Here is a 26,866-nt window from a genome sequence, read left to right on the forward strand (position 1 = left end):
TGGCAACAGACAACGGCACTGGGTCCCTTTATTAAATACAAAAAGAGCTGCTGATCATCGCTGGCAATTTTAATATGTATCTATTGCCGCTAATGGTTCACATAACCCCTCTACCACCCCGTGCAGCGTGCCAACCAGAATAATGATTTTGAAACTACCGTAATTTTCGGACTATAAGTCGCGGTTTTTTTTCATAGTTTGGGTGGGGGGGCGACTTATACTCAGGAGCGATTTATATACATATATATGGGGTTTTTTCACTTTTTTGGGCATTTTATGGCTGGTGCGACTTATACTCCGGTGCGACTTATAGTCCGAAAATTACGGTATAACAATAATAAGTTCAATGCACTAATTTCTACGATGGAGGCAATGATGCCCAATGTTGTCGTATTTATGAATGAAATATAATGGCATTTACTCACATGGCTCAGAAATGTACCAAAATCACAATAGACCAGCTGCGCCACAATTCAGACATGTTTAGAGCAGCCGGAAATATAAACCAATTTTCCTCCACCAAAGTTATTCTGAAGCGAGCGTATCTTCAAGGACACAGCCTTGCTACGCCACAACGCTCAGCATGATTCAGAGAGGTGTGCCAAATTGGCAAAGAGGCAAAGGGAGCCTTGTGCCTGTGCAGAAATCAGGATACACCGCCATTTTTGCATGTGCCATCTGTACCTGTAAAACATCCGCGCAAGCACTGGGTCATAATGCAGAGCTGATATTGAAACCAGGAAACTCAGAGCTGTAAGGCAAACATGATCATCACTCCCCCAACCATTCCTGATGACATCTTACTCAAAGAAAAATGTATTAACTTCAGACCTGAGCACATGGTGGTATTTATGTAATAAAATATACTTAGTATCCTTTTTTAAAAATGCCTTAACCTTTAAATTAACTATGCACTTCCTTAATGTCACATTACCTGTGTCTAATCAGAGCCCCTCTGGGAGAAGAAAGTTGATCAATTAATAAATGAAAGTCCATCTTGGTCCGCAGGGAGCTGTTCTGCTGATACCAATGGTTGAAGGGAAAGTAGTCAAGCATATAGCACCAAAGTTCGGTCTTTAAGTAAATAGCCATGCAATTTTGATGGCCTTTTTAAGTGGCGCAGTGGAATTTTAAAAGTTAAAGGGATCAAATGGACATGTGCCGTTCTCATATGGGTGCAGACGTCGGCAGAATACTGAGCGCAGGCCCGTGACTAAGAAGTGTCGAGCGTTTCTGGATCAAACAGTGCTGAGCCCATGTGAGCTCTGTAGGCAGACAAAACAGCAGAACGTAGACGCTCAGAATTGTGTGGGAAATTACTTTGAGTTGCAAGCCCTGCGTAGTATTCAAGATGATCTTGCATTATGTTGAAACTGCATCTATAATGCTGATTAATGTTGATTGAATTCATGGCGATGATTCTGGAAATTTCCATGATGTGGCATGACCAGCTCGGCCAGAGAAAGCATCAGCAAATAGTGGTAGCTTTTGACTATAGTACTTTATTTGATTGAATGGTAAAGTTGTAATTCGATGATCCTAAGTATTGGGGGCTGGGAGGGGATATTTGCATTTGGGGATGTGACCATGTGCACACAATGGAGTGGATCAAGTGCAGCCTAAAAAAAATAGATATATTTGGGCTTTATTTATTTATTTATTGGTGTGTTTGTTTGTTTGTTTGTTTGTTTGTTTGTATAGCACTCACTATTATTAGCACTCTAATATAGAATTACATTAAATTTATTTTACCATTACTGTATATGATTGCGCAATGAGATTAAATTGTGACAGAAATGAATTCAATTGAAGTCTTTTAGTGGTTAACTTTTTTTGTACTCTTGTGAATAGGTTGTAGCCAACAGCAGCAGCAGTCAACTACACTGTTAACACTTGCAGCAAATTTTACATATATTTCCCAGTCCATGTAAAATAATGAAAGCTTTTTATTGCTTGTGTATTAATTGCTCAAGGCTCCTTTGAGGTCTAGAAAATAACTCAACATCACCCGGGGGGACACCGAAATATGACTCGGTGGGCGTTTGAAAGATTCCAAAGTCAACAAGAAATGTTGTTAGTGGGGAACTTTGCAGAGCACGTTGCAGTGGAAATGGAGCGCGGAGACATTATGCAAATATAATTACAATACGGTGCCAATTTATCACATACCCAAGATGATTCATCAGCTCCAGAGACAATTGAGTTAATCTAATACACTGCGAGCCAACATCAGTCTCCCTGGGAATCGCTTGTTGACCAATAACAGGTTGCAGGAAAATAACATTCTTGATTTATCCGCAGAGCAGCCTTTGAAAAATGACGGTCAGTAAATGTACCATTTACTTGAAAGTTTATGCATGGAATGTAAATGTCACATGCGCGTGTAATCTTTTGGTCACTTATGGCTTTCTTTTTGCCTTCCTGACATAAAGTTCAACTATGCGAACTTTAAGCTTGTCCGAAATTGGCTGTGCATCCCTGCAGCTTCTCCAGAGTTATGATGTTCTTCTTGTATGCTTCTCTGATCAATAATCTCCCAGCCTGTCACTTTATGTGATGGCCATTTCTTGGGAGGTTTGCAGTTCTGCCATGCTCTGTGGAATTTTGGATGATGGATTGAACAGGTATCCATGAAACATAAAAACATTTTTTATGACCTAACCTGATTCTTCAACTTTATCCCTGACCTATTTTTTAGATCTGTACTTCCATTTCATTAAAGCAATCATTTTCCATCTGCTTAACAATTATGTGCTGCTCGTTAATATTCTCGACTATTTGGTGGGTAAACAGTCGAAGCTACTGTTCAAAAGATGACAGAAAGAAGGCTACTGCAAGCAGCTCGCTTATATTGATCTGTGGTGAAGCCATTTGCACTGGAAAGGATTTTATTTTCGTATTTTTGTTTGTCCTGACCAACGCAGATTTGACGTTGGATCGGATTACTATCAAGTCTTCATTTCTCAGCACTGTACCTGGACTTCCTGGCAGCTTGCTCTTGATTGACCCCTAAATTATTCTCGTCCTTCCTCCCCCAAATAACCGCATCAGATGCTCTACTGTGCCCGAGGAGGTTTGTTCATTATGTTTTCCGTCAGAGCTTCCAGAGAACACTATGCGGCACAAAGAATTGATGAAACTCATACAGTTGGGTTTCACACTCCAGTGGCCAGCAAGACATTTATGACTGACTGCCTAAAAATGAAAGTTTCAATTTGAGCGTTTTGGCTTTACCAGCTCATTTTTCATAGTGCCAATATATTTGATTTTGTGTCAGCCTGAGTTATCTTAAATGTGGTGAGCTGATTTTGCTGACAATGCAAAATCAATTAACAAAAAAATATTAAATTTGCACATCTTAATGGTACAATAAAAACCTAAAAGTGATTTTTTTCTTATTTATTTTTCTTATTTATTTGTACATCTTAATGGTACAATAAAAATCTAAAAGCGATTTTCTTTTCTGCTCCCCACTCATTGAACTTGCTTTATCTTTACCCATTTGGCCCTCAGTGCAGCCATAAAGGAAATGCCGCAACTTTGGATTCATCAAGAAAATGTGAGCAGTGGGCACAAAGGACGCTGTTGTTTTCAAAAGGCCACTGCGCAAGCTGGTGATCTAGTTGTATGTGGTCTTCATCTTTCATACAATTTTCCAGGGTTTATCTGTGCTTATATAAAGAAAAAGAAAAGACATTTTAGCCTCATTATCCACAAAAAAAATTTCTACCAAAGGAAACTTATGGCCTATTTTTTTTTTTCCTCAGAATACTTTTAAAAATGCTAGTGAGCAGCAGACAATGCATGCTTACTTGATCATAACTGATTAAAAGTTCAGCAGAGTGCAGCGGACGTCGGCCCCCAGACCAGACACAGTTAACGCTTATCGCTTGGAGTCTCAAGTTAATTTAATTTTCACCTTCATCGGGATGAGAATGTGACCTTGGCTGCTACCATCACGACTATCATAAACTCTTTTTTTTAATTCGATAGGAGCATCAGAATCCAAATCGGAATTTGACAAAAGTATTCATAAAGGTAAAAGTATTTATTCAACCACTAAGTATAATGGCGATGACGATGCCGAGCGTTTCATTATTGTTAATTAGAAATTTCTGCGTTCAAGTAAAATGCACTTTGGTACACTAAAATGAAGCAGAATTACTGGATCCATTGCTTAATATCCCACAATACAGTAGATCCTTTACCACGAGACAACTTATGGTTGCTCAATCTGAGCCATTCTTGTACTGTTTCAAAGTGTAAAACCAGAATGGGGTAATTTCAAGAATGATAAAGCGATGTGTTTTAAATATGTCTGAATGAATTAACACCAATTGCACAGAGCTTCAAGGTCTCTGAACCTTTGCTATCTCACTGCTATTGAATCCCACTGCTACTATTAAACCCAGTGAGTCCAGACAGATGATCAGTGAAAAGTGTCAAACACTGTGTAGCAGATGCAGCTTGAAGGAGTAAGCTGGTGGTGAGACGGGATGCCGGAGGTGTAACGGTAATAACTCTTGTGACTCTTTAACAACCTAATTCAAACATCATGACAAGCGCATGGATCTCAATCTGTGTACCATAGCTGGAGGTGCTAAAATAACAACGGAATAACAAAGTACCGAGAGCCAGCTCCTTAATCCTTTAAAATAATACAATTGGATTCAAATTAACGTGGCAAGAATGACGGAGAAAAAAGGCAACTCGGTATTTAAAGGCTTCTGTCCGGGTTGTCTTGCTGTGTAGATCAGCCGCTGGGACAGAAGTTAATTGCCCCCTTACTCAAATGCCACCCCCTTCACGCAGAGTGCAGATAGGGAAGCAGAGGCATCAAATTAAAAAGCTTTGTGGTCTGTCTCTTGGAAAATGCCAAATTGTGCATAGGGGATCTTAGACAGACTTACTTAGAAAGTGTCAGAGAAGTGGGAGCTCACACATAAATTAGCCCCTTTAAGCAATGTAAAAAGGAAGCCATGTGGAGTAAGATGCTTTGATTTATAACACCTCAAACAAGCAAACGATGATACGGCATTCTAGATGTTAGATTTTGTCTGAAAAGTTATTTTTTTATAGGTCAGTTTGCTCTTGTTGCATGGCTGCAAGACCCTGCTGATTTGTTTCATGTCTAGCTTATTAAGCAAGTTGCTTTCTTTAAGCCAATTTTCGGTTTGGCGAAAGAATAAAGCCTTGTTTTCTAAGACCTCCAGCTTGGTCTCTTATCCTATAGAAGACCCCGAGACACACTGGAGAAAGGAGTTAAAGACAAATGTCCACTATCAGCATTGTTTATAAAAAAAAAAAAAGGATCTTACAGATAGTAAATGTTTGGTAAACAAATTGGTAAGTACCTATTTGAAAATCCAAAATTCTTAACAGGCTGATGCATTTTAATGAACTAACCTGGATGACAAATATTACCAATTCACCTTGCCACGGATTTGTTGCAGCACACACACGCACACGCACGCACACACACACACGCGCGCGCACAGACACACACACACACACACGAGCGAACTTGAGTTCTTGATCAGATTTTAAATTGAATTTCATTCTTGTGGAGTAGCTCATAAAGGAGTGTTTCTTTCCAGACCCAAAATGTATCAACCTAAAGCCTGAGTTGTTTGTCATTGAGGATTCATTTGAATTTTCTTTTTTAAACTATCCCCTTATTAATCTTGGTAAGTGTTTTACTCTGCAGTATTTTTGAATATGTAAGCTTTTTATGTAGAATTGAAGAATTTTAACTTTGGTAAACCAAGGTCAAAGGCAATCAAAATGTATCATGACCTCAGACAACTTTCCATTAGTTACGTCATAAGTTCAGCCCAAACTATACAATGTAAGAAAATAATTATATCATAAAAACTAAAAGAAAATGTTCCCCCCACACAGACTAAAACAGATTCTAAATTGTCTTAAAACATGTTGATATTGTATAGTCACTATGCCCCGCAGTCTTGAACACGTGATTTCATGTGTCCAGTTTGTGCAAATGAAAACCAGATAATTTTCTATAAATCCTATTCTTCTAAACTAACAACATAAAATTTGACAACCAAGATGAGTGTATGAATAGAAATTACATTTTCTAAAGCATCACCACTGCCAGATTCAGAATGGCATAAATAACCCGGGCTTCCTCCATCTCCGTCAGCATACCACTTCAATTATTCAAGTTCAACCGTGGAGAAAAGTGCCCCACTTTCAACAGGATATCAACAGATGCCACAAACACAGCATTTTCGCCTCCGCTCTTCAGTTTGCCTTGACTATATCTTGCAAGGGTCAAGAAGCAACAGAAACTCAGGCTTTGGTCACTTGACGTTGACACATTCAATTCCAGCACACATGAAAGATGTTCCTATTGGGTGTGAGACGGTGTATTGAACATTTCAGGCAGATTCCGCAATGTGATTGCTCTGCAGTGTTGTTTGGTGACTTTCTGGTGGTTTTCAATGATTTTAAATATTAGAAATATAATTTAAATATCAGGTGTGCCATTGGAAATGATCAAATCTCAATTAATTTCTCTGAAAATGATTAGTTATAAACTACAACTATTGTATATTTCTTCATCTATCTTTGTCATATAGTGACAGACAGAACAAGAACATTCTTTTCCACAGAAACCATCTTTTTCCAATTTTGTTTGACATTTTTCTTTGGTAGAGTGCCATTTGATTTTTCTGATGTAAAATACGTGCTTTGGCTCAACAAAGGTTGAGAGACACTGAATTCCAATGTTCAATGAACCTAACGTTTATTTGTGTGGGAGGAAGCTTGAAGAAAACAGACATCAATTCAAACCACTCAACGCAGATCTGTGGTTGTGCTAACCTCCCTGCCACTCTCCTGTCTCGGCCAGTAATATTATTTTATATCATTGTAAAAATGAATTTGTCTCCCTTTTTTATGGTATAACGATACAACGGAAAACAGTATATAAAGAGAGGAGTTAATGTCGTTTAAGCGTGAGCGGTTTTCGCCGAGGAGGTAAAACCATGGAACCAAATGTGAGCAGCACATTCTGTGCTAGCAGTAAACGGGGGTGGTCTTGATCAGAGCCAAAGTTACGCATTCAGGCTGGGCCATCTGGGAGCTGTCGCTACTGATGTACAAATCATGCCCAGGAAAAGAGGACAACCACCACTGAGCAGACATTTAAAATTTGACATGGTCATTATTGATCCCTAGTGGGGACATTCAAATGTACATATCTGAAACATAATCTCATATTGAAGGTATGTCTCTTTTACTCATGCACTTACCTCTTTTGTCAAAAGAATGTGTAAGTTCATCCTCCTTGATATCCGTGTGTCCTCCGTAGCCGATGCCGACTCCGTAGTCATCCTGGATCGTCCCGTCGCTCACTTTTTTGTGCAGCTGGTTGGGAGTGGAGTTCAGCGAGCGAACCACCGGGTCGTCATCGTCGCAGTCATAATCGTCCAGGATGGGCGTCTCTCGGATGGGCACTCCGATGACGGAGCCGCCGTGCTGGTGGGTGCTCCGCGAGCCCCGGTAACTGTCCCGGCCTTGGGGTCCCAGCAGTACCGAGGGGATGTAGTGGATTTCGTGAGTGGCCTCTGTACTGGCGCTCTTCTGGGGGACCCTGCGACGCTTGCACCATCGATGGCGTGTGTAGAGGACCAAGGTGAAGAGGAGAATGAGCAGGAGCAGGGCGATGAGGCCTCCCTGTGAAAACGGATAAAAAAACAATAAAATTGAATTCCCAGAATGAATCAGCTTTATTATATTGAGGGTAGCGCATTTTGTATAGTTTAAGTTATTTCAGGATGTTTTACAGTACTGGTATCCACTTCATACGATATCGTAAATACACGTATTGCGTTGATTCAGCACTTTTCACCAGCTCTTGCTCAAAATCTAATCTATTAATGAGAAATGTGCTCATTGCTTTGCAGTGCAGGTGTGCCTTGCAGTCATTGCTAATGCAGATTTGTCCTACGCAGCAGGCTGCCTATATTTATTCAGTCACACACACACAAACACACGCACATACACGTCCTGGGAGTTTTAGCCTGTTACCCTCTTTTTTTTCCCTGCACCTATTCTAATCATCAAAGTAAATTCCTGCGGAGAACCACATGTCGAAACGCTCCATTCAATATGTCTACCATCGCAAAAAAAAAAAGAAATTGTCTCCCACGCACTTTATGGATAATAAAGGAAATACACATTGTCACTTGTTGACAAAGTGACGTTTTGTGTTTACCTTTTATAGAATTACACTTTAGGATATTAAAAAATATAGAAGTAATACACACCAAACTTGATTCAGCAATGTGTCCAAATCTAAAGGTGACATATGTTTGAAATGGGAGAGTAAATGCAGTGTCAGCATTTTGGTGGCACTGTAGAGAATATACAGGACATGCATGGACTAGTGAGTGTGCACGAAGGGAATGTTAAATAAAAACCCAATTTGGGAGGTCATTCGTCACAAAATTTAAAATGTAATCTTCATGAGGAAAAACAACACCACCTCCCTTCCCACTTCCAAATCATGCGCATGTGGATGTCCATAAATCACACTATGCCTATAGGGGAGGCGGCTCTTGGACGACTGATGGCACAGACAAACGCGTCCATTAATCTTTTTGTGGATGGCTACTTTGAAGAAAAAGCCGCACAACTCGCCCCGAAGTCACACTTCCATATGTTTTGAAGAGCAACAACACACAATTATGGAAATGTTGCCATAGCAGCTGCATGCTAATGAAGTGTCAAAGAGAAAATTTTACAAAAAAATACATTTTAAACACATCAAAGTAAAACCGTGTGTTAGTTCCAAGAACTAGAGTGGAAATATGAATTGTGACGAATGGAAGGCGTTAAGTAAGATGCAGCGCTTGCAAGCTACCGACTAATTTTAGCCGTCACTCTGTCTGAGAGCAGATGAGTAATGAGCTTTGGGCTTGCTCATAACTTACTTCAGGCGCAATTTCCTGTTCAGCCTTCAATTTATTTATTTTACACCTTTATTCTTCCAAGACTCCTTTGTCAAAGAAAGAATTAAGGACCTACTTGTTTGTTTATCCTAAACTTCCTCCACGCCCCCCACCCCACTCCTGCAGTTTTATAACCACTTGGTAATATGAATTTGGATATACTTGTCTTATATCATGAATAAACTGAATATTTTAGCTCAATGATGACTTTAAGATATTGGTAACCATCTTTTTTTAAATTGGAGCAGCGTCTTGGCAACCAATTAATACAAAGTGCTAGATGAATTACAATACATTAAATTACACTGAATTATCAGTTGGACTTAATATTATGGATCAAAATATTTTTTTTTAATTAATCAGAGATGGCTTTATGTACATAATTGTTTTTCTAACACATTAGGTTTTTAAGCTATTATTTAAGTTTGACCTATAAAAACGTGCACACTAATGATTTTACAATTGCATTATAATTCAGAGAGCTATGATGTTTCAGTAAAAAAAAAAAATCCACCTTTCGCTAAACCACACTCTCATTCATAAATAATACTAAATATACATATTACTCTATAATATCATATTGCAAAGAAAGCATGACACCCTTGGGTTGGGTCATCAATAGCAATATAAACTCATTTCAGGTTTTATTTATTTTAATTGTAATCCTGATCTTTATGAGTCTGTGTAGAAATGGTCATCACTGATTGGAAATAATTGTTATTTTGTTGTTTCTTCACATTGTGTCATTTTCTATACGCTTCATGTTGGTGGATTTTGCTCAAGCTCTGTTGGCAACAGCAGTAAGCGATCGATGTGTGTTGATAGAACACCAGAAGAGGAAGCAGCAGGACGGCTACTTGCAAACACTCTTGTCACACTTTAATTCACACCATGGGACCGCATTGCTTTGTTACAGAAGAGCTACGAGTAAACAAGCAACGGTCGAGCCACAGCCATGGTCGCATTGTGTCATCTTTGTGTTAGAGTAAGCGCATTTCAAAAATTGGAGAATATGGTGGTGAATCATTATCAATACAGAACTTGTCCACAGTGTCTACAATTTATCTAGCGTCTCTAATCTATAATACAACACAGCGTGGCACAATTTGGAAATAGAAATAAACTTTCAGAACAAACGTTTCTGGAATTGGAATCAATGTTTTATATTATGAAATGCCTGCAAGTTGTATAAAACATCAGTGTTAATTTCAGATTTTTCTTGGCTGTTTTGTGACACTTTTTTCCAATATAAAAGGGCTGTTACAATAAAAAGAATGTTGAGATGAGAAGACCATCCACTGGATTGTGTCTATTACAAATGGTTAGAACATGTTCTTAAAGCAGTACTTCTCAATTATTTTCTATTATACAATTTCAAAATGTCATTTGATTGTTCAATTAAATGATTGAATAATCGATAGAATAACTGATTAAAAATATTCAATAGTGACAGCCTGATTATTAGTTATCTGATATTTGACTCGAGCAGGCAACAATGTGGGAATAAGGCCAACATCGGCACGATGTAAAAAAAAAAAAAAAAAGAGATTGATCAACAATAGCAGTTAATGCTGATTATCCTAAGTTGGTTCCAAAAGCAATCTACTTGATTGTAGAAAACAGTTCGATCAAACTTTTAACAGTATAATAGCTCTAAATCCTCTAATAATTATATTGATGCTAGCCTATCCTTCCTTAATTGCTCTTTCTTTATTGACCTCTGCTGGAGAAAACTTTGAACTTTTATATGCTTAGCTGTGATATGCCTTCATGATCCAAATCCTCTTCTATATGCAGCAATTCTCGTCAAAACACAACACATGCTCTGTGGTTTGGTTACCATCTGTGCACAATGGAAACTACCAGCCAGCATCTGCCCTCCTGCTTTAGAGGGAGACTCAACTGGCATCATTACCTCCACCAAGGAGGTTCTGTCTATTTCTTTGTTTTTGTTCTGAGTTCCACTTTTTGAACACATTTCTATCTGTCTGTTCTATTTTGTCAAGGATAAAGATCAGTCTTGCTATCCTGCTAGAACTGATTTGACCCAACATTTATGACGGGGCATGATTTTTTTTCACCAAACCAGATTGGAGTTCAATGTATAAATATTGATGTGCTCTGTGATTGACTGGTGAGCAATGCAGGATACAGCTTGCCAGTAGCCAGATGGGATCTGTTCTAGCATTCTACCAACAATAACCAGGATGACGAAAGGATCAAATATTCTAGAAAATGTTTGGATGAAAAAGAATTGGACGACAATGTAAACAGAGTTGGTATGCATTTTGGAACAGCTTTTTGTGCTACAGAATTTCATGGTACTCCTGTTGCTTGTTGTTATTGTGTCATAAATGTGATCCTGCTTGCTGCCTGATGTGACGATTTCTTTTGTGTACTGTCCACTTTCATTTTAGCAGTGCAACTGGAACATTCCTTTTCGTAGAATAGAGGTTCCTACAGGCAGTAACGCATCAACATCAAGCACAGTGCTGTTTTCATTGTATCCTCAATGTGCATAGCCAGCCTCTAGGACACTGGTGTCAAACTCAAGGCCCTCCGAAAGAAGCTATGATTACAATGCGGCCCGCGAAAAAAATTAGTTTGACATCCCTGCTCTATGACATGGCCCTGATCTGTCGTAGCATCGGTTGGTCGTCGCCATTCTGGGGTTAAGGGATAAAGTTCCAATAACAGAATATGAGTCCTTTTAAATTTCAGTGAAAATGGGTATGACAAAATTTTAGCAGGTACACTGTGTGACAAGTACCTTGCTCAGCACCAAAACTGTCACTCTACAAATTGTCCAACTCTGACCCCTTAAAGCTAAATATGTCATATAGAATATATACACAACCTTCCGTTCTTGTTCAGCTTTAAATGTGTTTCCACAGTATCTCACAGCGGTATGTTGGAGTGACAGGTGCCTCAGCGTCTGCTCTCATCTCTGTGTCCAACTGGAATGACAAGCCTTGGCTCTCTGGCCGAGTGTTTCCACTCTGCCAAATCACCTTGGGGAAAGCAAGTCTGTCCATCACCTGGACTCAGGAGGGGGGGAAAAAAGACCATTGTGGAAATGGGTCTTAGCGTCCCCTTTGGCCAGCTTGTTCAGCTATTAAAAAGCGGAATGCAAACCAAAAGAGGTTATATTGTTTGCTGATGTATTACATCGCCATTTGTGAGGGATTTTTTTTCTTTATGGAAGTCAAACGATCTATCCTAGAGGGACAAATAGGCTGATCCATGCAAATCGCTGGAGAAATTACACTGAACTAAAAGCCAGCGCCTAATCACAAAATCTGATTATGGCGGAACAAAAAAAAACTGAATGAAAATCCCCTCCATCTTAACTCCACAGCAACCTTTCCATTTTGTTCCTGCCAACAAAAGGAACTAATGCACATTTTCATCATCTCTGCCTTTCCCCATCTCCCTAAGCCCCTATCAGCCATTACTTCATCTTTCACACACCACACCGCTCCCTATCCGAAGAGTCCAAAGATGTGAGGTCAGATAATGCCGTCTTGAGGCCTCGTCCTTGTGAATTACAACAGGGAATTAGACCTGATAAGTGTGGCTGTGTCTTTGTGTGTGTGATAGAAGTGAGCAGCAAGGTGCCAATGCCACACAAAATGTCTGGATCAAGGCATCCAGGCTTCTGAGGCCACTATAAAAAATGGACCAGAAATTTAACACTGCACTGGCAACTTGGTTACAACGTACACCAGGGGTGTCAAACTCATTTTTTTCGCGGGCCGCATTGTAGTCATAGCTTCTTTCGGAGGGCCATTATGACTGTCAACCCAAATAAATGTATGAGCACCTCATATTATATACAGTAAAAGCTACAAAATAAGCTGACAAATAACTCATTTTCAAATCAGACGAGCAAAAACTGGTCTAATATTCAAAATAAAAAGATATTATTAAAAGTGAAGACAATTTGCAATTCTAGTATTGAATTGATGCACAATTTGTCTTCGCGGGCCCCATAAAATGATGTGGCGGGCCGTATCTGGCCCCCGGGCCTAGACTTTGACACCTGTGACGTACACAATTAAACCATTTAAGAGACTGGTTTGGTAGGTGCCTCTGTTTTAATTAGTAGCCAGGTCAAACCAGCCTCCACACATTACTCTTTAATGTCTGTGTGTCAATTATAATATCAATGACTTGAGATAATAATTGTTTCTCCATGGGGAACTCGTGAAAGCCATCTATTTTGGGAATGGCACATATTTGAACAAGGCACGCGGCAACATATTGAGACAGAGCATCCATTAGAGAAAGGGCCATTATTTGAGGAAATACGACATCAAGGTCATATGCACTTAAGCCAGGCTTCAATGAAAATAATTAAAATTGCCAATGTGTGAAATACTGATGTTGGAAAACTATAAATTGCATATAGAATTTGCCATCAGTATTTCTCTTTTACAAAAATACAATTTTAATGGTTGTACTTTTCCATTTTAAAAAAATCATTAATCCCAATTGCAGTTCAACTATCATATTTCTTTCCAGTGTGCGTTTAAATTAATATAAATTAAGATGAGGAAGAATAGTTGAGCACTTACAGAGGGTAAACTGCTGTATGTGGATGGCATTCATAGTGAGTTCATTCATGAGAAGCCTTGACATTTTGATAATGCCTTGCATTTGTTTGTTTGCCTGTTGTCATGGAGCCTGGTTAAATGTTCATAGTAAAATGGCAATCCATGATGTTTTCCATTAGTAATGAAGCAAACATCGTTGTCACATTTCGGTTTACATTTTATTTAGAAAAGGGAACAAATTGTATAAATGCACACGCATACACATTACTGTTGGACATGTTTAACAGCTTGTATTTTATATTTGTTTGAGTCTTTCGAGCGTCTTTGAGTGTCCAGAAAAGCGCTATTTAAATCTGATGCAATATAATTTTTATTTCCACAGACCAGACATCATCATCATCATCTGCAGACAACCAGTAATGAATGGCGCCCGTTATATAAAGGCTAAAGAAAAGGAGCCCTTGAATGGAGCTTTGTGGCACACCAAGGTTGTAACATAAAATGGAGTTTTTGTGATGCACTCAGACACAAGTCCATCTACTTCAGGGAGTTCTCAGAAAAGCTGAAGTCTCAGTTTAGTTTTGTTGCATACCTGCTGTACATTAACAATAAAGGCATTCTATTCTATTCTATTTTATTCTATTCCATTCTATTCTATTCTATTCTATTCTATTCTGTTTATGAGTGAGTGTACCAAAAATCTTTCACGGGTCGAAATACAAAGCTCAAATGACACCCCCTGACACAAACTAATGACACACACTAATTGAGATGTAGCAGATGACTCTCCTCTGGCAGTGATGCAACACCCTGCCAGCATTCAGTAGTCCTGAGCTGCTGATAGATGGATGTTGAGTCACATTGTTGCCATTTCGAGCTAGTAGTAGTAGTAGTAGTAGTGGTCCTTGTTTGTATATATACGTAGACCCTGCTATTGACTTGTGACGAGTCTTGGGTGCCAAATCTTGATCATAACTGCACCGCATCAGCATCGTTGGGGGGTAACAATAATGCCAAAAAACATACATTGTGTGCAGAAAAAGATCTCTGATTGCGGTAACTGCCAGTGCGCTTGTCGGTGACATTTCACAGAAAGCCATGATTAGAAGGACAAAGTCAATATTTATAGCTGTGTCGCAATGGGCCAATGCTCCAGCATGTTGATAACAAGGCAATAAGAGAGTCTGGACAATGAGCCCCTTGGGGTGACTTTGATTGAGAAAAGAAAAGGCCAGCTTTTGTTATTGCAACAATACCAAATCTGGAGGATGAAGAAATGCACTCACCTTAAAAGGCAGGAGTGCAATGGCAGAAGATTAACAATTTGAGCCTGTGATAGACCTTCTTTGTGATGGCTTTAAAAGTGATTTCTAGAATTGGTTCTTGCTTTTTGTTCGTGATCCGCAGTCTACTCTGGGTGAAGCCACATTGGGCTGACCTTTAAGCATTACAGCATCCATTTAAGGCAACTGGCTTCTTATCTTCTCAACGCTTAAATTGGCACGGACAATATAGCAAAGTTGGCAGCTGATCAGATAATGTTTGTGAAGCAGCATTTGGCTCTTTGCCCGGGATAATTTCTCGAATCACTCAGTAATAGTAAACAATTGTATATTTGCGGTTTATGAGATGGCTCAGCGTTTAACAGATCTTTAACTGGTCTCCTCACTGTGTAAGGAAGTATACTGAGTGACTCATTTTCAGAGTGTCCAATGATACCTTTTTCATAACCGACTGAACCAATATAAGGCAAATCGAGCCAAGCCACGCAAGCAAATTTACATTTCAAGACCGTTGGGAATGAGGTAGATGATAAATTATAATGTTTTTGTTTTGCTACATGCAAATTGTTGACACAGGTCAAAATGAAGCCCCCAAATCCAAATGAAAGCAAACAGATGTTCCCATTTGGCATTGTCTGCCATTGTTAGCACATCAGGGAGGGGAAAACAACACATTTTTAAATACCGTAATTTTCGGACTATAAGTCGCGGTTTTTTTCATAGTTTGGGTGGGGGGGCGACTTATACTCAGGAGCGATTTATATACATATATATGGGTTTTTTTCTCTTTTTTGGGCATTTTATGGCTGGTGCGACTTATACTCCGGTGCGACTTATAGTCCGAAAATTACGGTAGATGTTCTTTGCAAATTTATGCAATTTTTTTTTTTTATCACTACTCTGCAAGGCGTGCTTAAGTAAAAGGCACTAATTGAGATGAATTAATAGTGAAAAACAGTATTGAATGAGATTATTGCCTGGCATATTTTGACAGTTTGTACGACATGGCTTTGCTATCTTCCTCTTCCAATATGCATTCAAACATAATCCTATCAATTAATGGAGCATATTTTTTCAATGTTTCTTAATCTTTAATGCGCTGAAGCACATTTTTCATAAAATAAATCTCACAGCACACCACCAAAAAATACAACAACCTGAAAAAGTATATTTGATGAAATAATGATCATCTCATTTTAGTATACTCAAACATTTACTTTCTCAGTGTGAAACTCTGTCCTCTTTAATTGGTCACACTGACTAAACTTGCAGGGATTGAAGAAAGACACACTCGGAGATCTTAAATAATAATTTTCAGGCCAATTAAGTGAAACTGAATAATTTAAAACATATGCACAACAGCTATGTGGTTGGGAGTCACTACTCTAAGAGACAGCGGGACCCAGTTGGCTAGTTGTGTCATTGGCTAAAAAAATTTAAAAATAAATTAAAAAATCCCCTTCATTTTCGCATCAACTAAAAATGGGCAGTAACTTTTCATTATTCATACTGATCATGCATGGACGATTAGGAGCACAGTTCTGCATTTGAATTGTTATGAATCAAAATGCACATAAACTATCTCTCTGTCTCTCTCTCTCTGATTAATTGGAGTGTGGGTTGTAAACAAATAATACAAACAATCTTGTGTTATGCAGCGACGGAATCTTTCTTGTGGTCGCTTCGGATTGTTGCACAATGTTGATGTTGCAGTCTGTTCTTGTAATGTCACAACACAATAGTCCTTATACAATAAATTATAAAATGTTTCTTCATATTCTGCAGTTGGAGTGAATAAACACCTCCGGACACAATTTGTAGGAACACATAATGTAATGTTAATATATTTCACAATCACATCTTCCCAGAGACCATATTGCTTACTGAAATAATTGTTTTGTTTTCATTTCCCTATTGCAGCAATTAAGGGCGCATAAACTCATAACTGAAAACAGAGACGGAATCTGATGCATGTTGTGCCGTGTTGCTAAAAGGACATGAGGCAAACAGGCAATACAATTATCGTGACTAAATAGTGCAACTATGCATCGGCAGTACATTTGCCCAAGTTGTTATGGAAATGTGCTAATTAGCTTTCTACCACATTGAGTAATTATACTTTAATAGTAATTCACACGCAACGCGTATACAGTCAACTGTTGAATGACGCAATGCAGTATTATGGCCAAACTAAAAGGAAATTAGAAAATAAGGCACTACAAGAATAAAGATGTAATGTTACATGCCAAAATGTCAGGATAATAATGAAAAGAAAATTGTGTGATCTTTGAAATCTATTTGTTAAAAGTATTTACATGTCACGTTCATTCAGTGCTTTTTTGCAATACTGTACTTTCATATTATATATGAACACAAATGTAGATAGGAAAAGTTTTAGCTCCACACAGAAGACAAAACTAAAATAGACAATAAGAATTTAGCTCTATTCCACAGTCAGTTGCACACCAGATTAAATGATTTTTAGTACCTAAAAAGACAAGTTTTCTATGAAGATGAAATGTTGTGAAAAGTTTAATGATTATAAGGAAATCTTTTTTTAAGATGGTGTGTGAATTTTTAAATTCACTTGTTGAAAACTTTGTTCTCTAACTATGTTTCATTTTGAAGTGTCTGAAAATGTTTTTTTTCTCCTTGTCGAATTATGATTTTATTGTATTTGTAAAATTGTTTCCTCTTTTCAGAAAGTTTTAAAAGGAGAAACAATTGTGATGAAAATGACAATTCTGACTGCTGGATTATAATTGATTTGCTATTGCTTCTGCTATTTGAAGCCTTTATTCGTCTAGTCATTTTTAAACGACTATGTGTGCAAAACAATTCCAGTCAGGAAATTTAAGTAAACACCAGTGTTTTTTTTTTAACAACTTTTTGAATTATTCTGTCTTGCATTGTGGGAAATTGGCTGACAGAGATCCAGTGTACAACTAGAATAGAAATTGCGTGTGAAGGCAAAATAGTTGAATAAATGCTACAGAACGAAGTTTAAAGTTGGAACGGGTTGAATCGGTAAAATAATATAGGAATTAGAAGGGAAAAAACTAAATTTGTGAATATTAAAGTTGACAAAAAGGACAAAAATAGAAAGAGGAAAAAATTATAAAAATAAAAATAATATAGTGCATGGTGTAGAATAACACAAGTGTACATAACGCCTTCACACAAAATATTGGAGGGATGCAGTTTCACAGAAAAACAAACAGAAAATGGGTCAGGTATTAAATGGATGTTATTGCTGCAGCATCAGCTGTCCCTGAGGACTAAGAAAGCTTATCCCACATTTTTTAACCCCAAAGTCCCAATAGTGTGCGCAAGATTTTTTTTAAGAATGGCTGAGCAGTCTCTTCACAAAGATGGCGTTGAAACTTTTTATCAATAGTGTTCTTGTGAGATGTTGAGTTTCTTCCCTTAACATGCTGAATCAAAATGTTATGGCCTGATTGTTTTATTTATTGAGTGCATCAATATCTACTGTACATTGTTTTGCACATCCACATGTTGAAGGATTTGTTGTTTTGTTTCTCTGTTCTATACACTGTTGCTTTGAGTCACTCTTTGAGTTTGTGAAGGAAAACATTCATCCATAAGTGATGATTTTGCAGCTCCCCACCCGTGCTTGTTTATAAGTGCATATTCCACAGTTGTGGGTGGGGTATTTTTAAGAAGCAGTCCCAGCTCAACACAGACAGTATATATATATATATATATATATATATATATGAAATATGAAATAAAACTTAAAAAGAGGGGGTCGTCTTACATTCGGGGTCGAGACAAAGGCTTTTTTCAAACGAGTCTTGAAAAAGAGGGGTTATCTTATAATCGGGGTCGTCTTATATTCGGGCCAATACGGTATATATATATATATATATATAATCACATATATATATATATATATATATATATATATATATGATTACATATTTTTTTTTACATGATGCCCTCCAGAGAAATTTGAGCTGTTTATCGGTACGTTTAACATGACGAAAAGGATAAAAATCAAACAGCCATACAAGCCCAACAACTTGTGCTACACATTCTTTATGCTGAGTCATTGAAACGCGGGGGTGTTAAAACAATCTAATAGATTTAGAGTCAGTAAACACAGTGGAAGAAAGTCAAGGACTCTGTTACCACTTAATGTGTTCTTCATTTCCAGAGTATTAACACAAATAAAGTACCATGCACTATTCAACGCAAAATTCACATCTCGGCAGTATGTGTCAAGTTACTTTTGACACTGCAATGTCCAGTTGGTCTTGCTGTGTGTAAAGCTTCTCTCTGTTTCTCCATCCCTCCCCCAATGGGAGCTGAGCTACTGCGAAAGCGACATGGTCCTTGAACCCATATCAGTGCACCATGTGATGAGTGCCGTCTTAACTCGGGAATCGCAGCAGCTGCGAATGGGAAAATATGGGACGCGTGCCAGCGAGCATGTGTAGCATGTAGTTCCATCTCGCCCGCCCTTGTTTTCATGACAATTATAAGAAGAACCAAAATAACACAACATGAAGAAAATCTTCATTTATGCACATGGTGTCATTCAGCGTGAGGTGAACAATGCTCTGGAACAAGACGAGTGTCCTCTTTGTGGACTAATGAATAAAATTAGGCTCTCACTGCTGCCCCAAGTGTACTATTGTCCTCATATGAATGCTCAGTGGGAGGGAAAATACCTGCACCGTAAAATGACACAGCTGCCGCATGGAAAGCCTGGCTCGTTATCATACAAATATTCCAAACAAAGCCAAATTCCGATTCAATTTGAAGGTTAAGCCCATAAAACCAAAATTAACGGCAAGTCCCACAACACAACAACACATTCCACAAATACGGTGGATATTTCCGACATGCTATTAAACATGCTACGGAGTGCTGTGATTTCAAAGCTAGAAATGTGGGGACTGCAGATTTCTTGCGACAGTTTAAGGAATCTTACTAAATTCTGAGAGGAAAAACATATGGAACACATAAACATGAAAGCAGGACGATGACACAGAGGGCTCTCGAGAATCTGAAATGAGAGGACAAATTGTCTCTTCCAAAATAGTCACTGTGACTTCCAAGAGGAACCCAAGGAGGTGTTTGTTCCTGCAATGAGGCACATTTGGTGTCCCAGTAGATGAGAGGCCCACTGTAATGTCACACATTGTAGTAAAGAAAGGAGAGCACATTAAATGCTGCTTTGCATTAGAAAAGTAAAGAGGATCTGAGATGTACTTTCATCAGTTTATCACATTCAAGAACTTGACAAAGAGGAAAGAAAATTGAAGTAATAGGAGGAATGCTTTTCAGAAGGAATTTTTTGAATAAATGAATTTATTTTCCATATAGGTTAGGGACCTTGAATTAAATTACAGAGCGGTCTAGTTTCTAAGTTTTTTACATGGTAAAGTTCCAAACTCAAGAGCCAATCAACATTTTTTTCTTTTCATTTTCACAACTAAGGAGCAGTCTGAACTTTATTTGGGTACGGACCAATTTAAGTTGGTACCGATTCAATTGTGTATTAGAACAGCATTAGGATAAAACAAACTGTTCCCAGTCATCACTGGTTGAACGATTCGGAAAGCAACTTATGCACAGCTATGACCGCTGTGAGTGTTGACGAGAAATCGTCGAGAGTTGCGCTAGCTAAGTGAAGGTGACTGCGTTTGGGGCCATCACTCAAGCAAAAAGCCTTCTCTGCAAGCGGATGATTAAACCCAATAGCAATTTAACAAGCACGAGTGAGATTGATGGCATAAACAATAGCGCGTCATCGTCACGGAGCCTTTACAAGAGCTACAAAAACTTTAATCGTAACTCATATAACGCTACTTAAGCAGTATAAATAATGACCCCGACGGGCCATTTAAAGTAAGCGAGCAATAGTAGCTATGCATATGACAACCACAACATATCACTGATAGATTGCCCAGTCATGACAATTGTGAAGGTCAAATGGAATTCATTTATGGGAAAAATAAATAACACCGTAGGAACTAATATCTCTAAATATTCTGAGCTGAAGGATATTGCCAATGTAGTTCCCAATGCATGACTGTAAGTCAATTTTCAATTTGTTCAATTGATATAATTCTCTCTATCACCCAACAATATATGCAATGCGTAAATATTGTGTCGTATATCTTTCTAATCTTACCGTATGTATCAAATTGAAATAAAATATGACAAATAAACACGATGGTCTCCATGGGTTGTTTCAGAGGTATGAACACAAGTAAACCAAGGTAAGAGCAAATTGCTTGTTACTTTTCAATTTTCTATTTCTGCTCAATTTGGCTACTGCGACATTGTTTGGAGAAGAGGAATGGAAGAATGAAATGTGGTCAAATTTACACAGATCCACAGTTTTGTTATTTTTGAAAGGTTTTAATTGATCAAAAAAATTGATCTTCAATAGCCAAAAGTTGGCAAAACCTGAATTGCCAACCCGCCACTACAAAACCTCAGCTCACTTAAAAAAAAAATTACCTACTTTACGTTATTTTTTTTTTGTAGCTTTTGTATTTCTTTGTGACATTTATTCCAACTCAATCTCTTGCCGCGTATTAATCTTTTGATGACAAACCCTAATGTTTTCATAAAAGAGCAAAAATAAAAGAACAGTGGTTTCACTGATGCAGTTTAGCGAGAAGTGAAGCAGCGTAGTAGCAGCAGCAGCAAACCTTTTAATCCTGACTAAGATATTAGAGAAAAAAACATTCATTATTTGTCAAAGCTTAAAGCTTAATAGCATATTGAGCCACTGACTTGATCCACTTAACCTTCGATGGCTGAAAATTAAAGCTTCCCTCGAACAAGAGGCACATTAATGTGCTATATTAGAACAATAAGCGCAAATCACATGTCCAATAATTCTTCATGTAGACGCTTTAGTGTCAGACTCAAGGAAGAGGCCAGCGTGCACTTTTAATTAAACGTATGGTGCAATAAACTGCGTGTGTACAGAGGTGACTGAAACAATTAAAACTGGGAGCAATTAAAAAAAGTAGCACGCCGAACATTCATCTCTTCAGTCCGCTGATTCCAGTTTTCCACTTCCTGGATGACCGGATGGCTATACATCACCCGTGACTGTTTAATTATAAGAAGGCCATTTCGGCCGTGTTGGACGCGCTTGGCTGAGAATAGTTTCTCATTCTCACATACTGCGCACGCTCAGGAGTAAAACACGATTCGCTGCCTAGATCTGGATGGAACAAATGAAAGAGGATGATTTAAAAACTGGTACCATTGTGAGTGTTGCTTTTGTTCAGGGCTGGGTGACTTAAAACACAGCTAGCCTTGTTAGCTTAAGCTAAATTTACACAATTTTAGGTTCTCCCAATGATTCCTCCGACTAAAACGTGGACGCTGGGAAGGTCGAGGCATGTTTGCATCCACGGTACAAAAAGAAAATGTGAAATCAATATTGTTAATTTCATTCAGAAATTACTTGTACGTTTGTTACCGGCGGCCATGGCAGACACATTTCAAGCTGTGGAAGAAAAGAAATACTAGAATTCTCAACTCTGTACGTCCAAACGAACGTACATTACCAACTTCTCCACTAAATAGGCATTTATACTGGCAAGGATTATTATATCATTATTTTTCACCAGGCTATGACAAGCAAAAAACACATTGGTTCCATTTTTTAAAGAATTCTAGGACTATCACTTCAGATTCACAAGGCTATGACTCATGCAGGAGAATTTGTTTTTCCCTCCAAAAACTTTCAGAGCAGTGGAAATCCTCAAATATCCTTGGCCAAAGAAAACAGACCAATAGTCTTATATCAAGTGCCACTTCTGAAATCTAAATGGTAAGAATAAATGTAGAAAAAAGAATAGAAGAGACATTCGTGAGTAGTAGCACTCGAGCGATGAAATTGTTTATGCACAAATACAGCATGGCAAGAAGCAAAAGACATTAGTTACCAACAACAAACTAGACGTTGGTCAGTCTGTCATGGGTCAAAATTTATAAAAGGTCATTGCTGTGAAAACAAGAGTGTGTTACAAACAGACAATATTTTGGAAAGTCGGTTCTCCCGAAAAAAGTTTATTCAATATCCTGAACAAAAAAATCTTGTTATTCAGTGTTGGCATTGAGGAAATACGACTGAGTAATTCAAAGTCTTGGCCCCCTAAGAAGACATTATAAAAAGGAAGGCTATTCCAGAGTGCCACAATTCCAATGCAGGAATAAGGGCTGAAAGCCATTAAAGAATCACATAGAGGCAGACGCAATGGTAAAGTGTGGCTGTTTGGTCAAGCAGCCCGAAGGTGTCCTCTGGCTATTCGAGTGAACATCATTATGTCTGCTACTGTCAGTTCAGGGCCAGACTGCAGTGTGAGGACTCTATTCTTTGAGGCAGTCAACTGTCAGTCCAGCAATCTTTCCCCTCAACTCTCTTCCTTTCACTCCTACCTTCCTCCTGTTCCTCACACTTTTGTCCCACCTCCCACATGTCACACTACAGGGCCAACCTGAACATTGAGCAAAGTGACAACATAGTGTGCCGTCAGGTAGCAGGTTGTGACAATTTGATTTGTGCCCAAGTTGACATACAGGTGATTGGTGACTAAGAAAAAAATGCATTTACTTTGGAAAGCAATGATCGGCATTTTTGCCTCTGTTCCAACATATTCCATAAACCAAAACAATAACTGAATCATAATTATTTATAATTTGCATAATAATAGAGTATTCTAATCATCATTACTTGCAGCTCTAAATCCATCTTTAGGGAATTCACTTTAAGCATCAGAATTACTTATCTCAATAACTGTTAATCATTTCAAGTACCGTATTTTCCGGACTATAAGGCGCACCGGACTATAAGGCGCACATTCAATGAATGGTCCATTTTAAAACTTTGTCCTTCTATAAGGCGCACCGGACTATAAGGCGCACCATTAATACATCATGTCAGATTTTTAATACAAATCAAATCATTCTCCATTTTATCTTTTTTATTTCAACTTCAGACACAACAAATTACTTTATAATCACAAAATAATGATCCATAGTCTTTTTGATTTATGATTCATAGTCTTCAGCGGGCCACTTATGATTGATTTCATGACACAATGCTTCGGGCCAGTTTAAATTTAGGAATCTAGTCCATATATAAGGCGCACCGGACTATAAGGCGCACTGTCGCCTTTTGAGAAAATGTTAGGTTTTTAGGTGTGCCTTATAGTCCGGAAAATACGGTAAAAGGTTTTACGAAATATTGACAACTCAAATATCCATATGAGAAATGTTAACATAATTTTGTTATACCTCCTGGTCATTTCTTTTCTTCCCCCGGAAGAAATGAAGTACTACAGTAAAGGTATTGGTACCTTTTTCGTACTTACCATCACGGAGATGTGCAGCAGATGCATGTGTTCGTGCATGATGTGAACTGGCTCCCGCGCCGAGGCCTGCGTGGTCTGGGCCACCGCCTCCGATTCCATCAAGGACACGTGGAAATAAAGTGTCCCGTTCTCCAGCCACTGCTGCTTCCAGTGAACCTTGGAAATGTCTTCCCCCCTCCCCGACATCTCTGAGAACATAACAAAAAACAAGAGAAGGCATTTAGAAATTGACATTCATCTGGTCTCAAAGGCACACAAGGGTAGTTTGCTGATGTGGCGTGGGCTTTTCTTATACTATGTTCTAACTCAGAACATTGTCAACGTCAGCAGAAGAACCTATGAATAAGCTGATTTGAACTGACATAACGCTGGTTCAGGAGGAATTAACATCAAATTCTGCCATGCAGTAAATTTGCATGCTGATATAGATGCTGTAATCGGTATTAGGAAGAGATTTGTCGACATTTGAGTAAATCAAAAAATTATATAGTATATATAGTATATATATATATATCGTCCAAAATTATTCATTGCCCTAGGGTAGAATATTATTTGGCTTGACTTTTGGCCTATCTGAGTTGCAAATAGACTAGATAGAGTTATGCCCAAAATTATTCATACCCCTGAGGTATGAATAATTTCAGGCTTGACCGTATATATAAAATGGAGGAATCACACTTCTCTTCATATCACACCTGATGTTGCTGTCATTGGGGTGAAGAATATTCCCTAATGGGAAGACAATCGCCATATCAAGCTCAATTAATTGCCTGTCTGCAGCAGTTGCAGGCACGTCATCTCTGCAGCAGTGTTGCTGTCTTATCTGAATTAATCACTGTGCAATTAAAGTCGATATAAAAACGCATTAGCTTTGGTCCGGCGTCTGCAAATTATGAAGACCTCAGTAAAGAACTGGAACCTTTTAATGTGGAAATCAAGAGATACTTGATAGTAATAGGGCATGTGTCTGGTTTGAAAACGGTCCATGGAAAGAAGTGGGTTTTGTCTTGATAAGGAGTGAACATTGACATAAGCGTTGATACTCAAGGTCAAATGTCACTTTTACCTTGACGCTTTGACCTGTGGATGCCGCATAATGTATAAAGTTGAATTTAACACAGTGCGCTTTTACGCATGTCATGCACTACCCTCTCTATAGCACATTATGTGGGTTTTCTCATTTTTTTCACTTCAGCCAGGTAATAACAAACCATTGAATCATTTGTCATGTACCATATTTTCCGCACTATAAGGCGCACCGGATTATAAGGCGCACCTTCAATGAATGGCCCATTTTAAAACTTTGTCCATCTGTAAGGCGCACCGGATTATAAGGCGCATAGAATAAATAACTCAACATTGCTCAAACGTTAATGCAATCACAATATAGTAACACTCGAAATAGTGAAAACAATAACAATATATCAATAACTCAAAGTTGCTCAAACGTTAATATCACACAACACAAAATAAACACGTAAAGCTTACTTTAATAAATTAGTCCTCATCCACGAATCCACATTGGTTCATATATAAGGCGCACCGGATTATAAGGCGCACTGTCGGCTTTTGAGAAAATTGGAGGTTTTTAGGTGCACCTTATAGTAACGGAAAATACGGTAGTCAGAATCATGGCAAAGGCAGGATCACCTGCTAATCTCAAGATTTCTGAAAGGGCAAGGAGGTAAAGGAGGAGCAGTAAGCAGGGCCTCAGGGTGGGGGGCGCACGATGAGGCAGTGCGCGATGCGGTATTTTGTCATGCAAGTGACAAGGGAGCAGACATCTGTGACATCCATCAGCGGGGCAGGTGGCAAATGACAAATGTCCCTGAATGCGGCCGGTTATTAACCTACTGACTCTCGGCTATAGCATCAGGGGAGACTAAGCCGAGCTCTGCCTTGAGGCGCGTGAAGCAGGGTGCACGGTGGGAGTCGGTCATGTCAGAAAATGACCAAGCCTATCTTTAACAATCAAAAAGTCAATTGTGTGGATTAATGGCGTCTTGAAGCAAGTGAGGCAAAAAAATGGCTGCATCTTCTCAGCCCCAACACTGAAATGAAAATATGAGATCTGAATTGATTCTAAAAACCAATAAACACTCGCAACAGTAATATATATCGATATTGTTTTTCCAAGAGTCATTTAAATTCTTTGAAGCATGTTTATTAAACAACTTTGCAACACTGCTTGTGCATAACAGCAATACATGCACAAAAGTGTGGCGTTCAATTTCCAGGGTCAACTTAATAAATATTCAAAACGTTGTCTTTTACAAGTACCGTTACAGGGAGTTTAAATGATAATAGCTCCAAAGGCAGAAACTTTCCATGTCTATTCCACAATCTCCATTCCTGGAGCAACACAGAGGAGCAACATGGAAAAAAAACAAGGAAAATATCGGCTTTTACAGGCCGTGTAAATCGGGTTTGTGATACTACCTCGTACTTCCTTGGGTAGATTTTATACCTTATCATCTGTCAATTATACAGAATAGCGTCACCTGAAAAGTAGTTGGAAAATGCTGACGTTCACAGGGACTTTAAAATAGGCTTCTGGTGGTATCTTAACAGGTGAACGATATTTAGGTCAAGTCCAGCTTGCTTCTTTAATCTTATATTTTAATTGGCAAATTTAAAATTTACAGTCCGTCCAAAACCAGAGAAGTTGGATTTCTAGC

The 26,866-nt window shown here is 38.5% G+C and overlaps 1 protein-coding gene across 2 annotated transcripts in view; it reads right to left on the bottom strand.

Moving 5' to 3' along the window:
- Positions 1 to 26,866, bottom strand: part of LOC119131936 (astrotactin-2-like) — a 165,866-nt gene that overhangs the window by 107,741 nt on the left and 31,259 nt on the right. For both annotated transcript variants that reach the window (XM_037266800.1, XM_037266799.1), the window contains exons 2-3: positions 24,189 to 24,376; positions 7,278 to 7,701 (exon numbers count right to left, since the gene is read on the bottom strand). In XM_037266800.1, the coding sequence (XP_037122695.1) occupies positions 7,278 to 7,701; positions 24,189 to 24,376 (612 nt within the window). The remainder of the gene's footprint in view (positions 1 to 7,277; positions 7,702 to 24,188; positions 24,377 to 26,866) is intronic.

The sequence above is a fragment of the Syngnathus acus genome, chromosome 12 (genome assembly GCF_901709675.1).
Source record: "Syngnathus acus chromosome 12, fSynAcu1.2, whole genome shotgun sequence".
Classification (NCBI taxonomy): domain Eukaryota; kingdom Metazoa; phylum Chordata; class Actinopteri; order Syngnathiformes; family Syngnathidae; genus Syngnathus; species Syngnathus acus.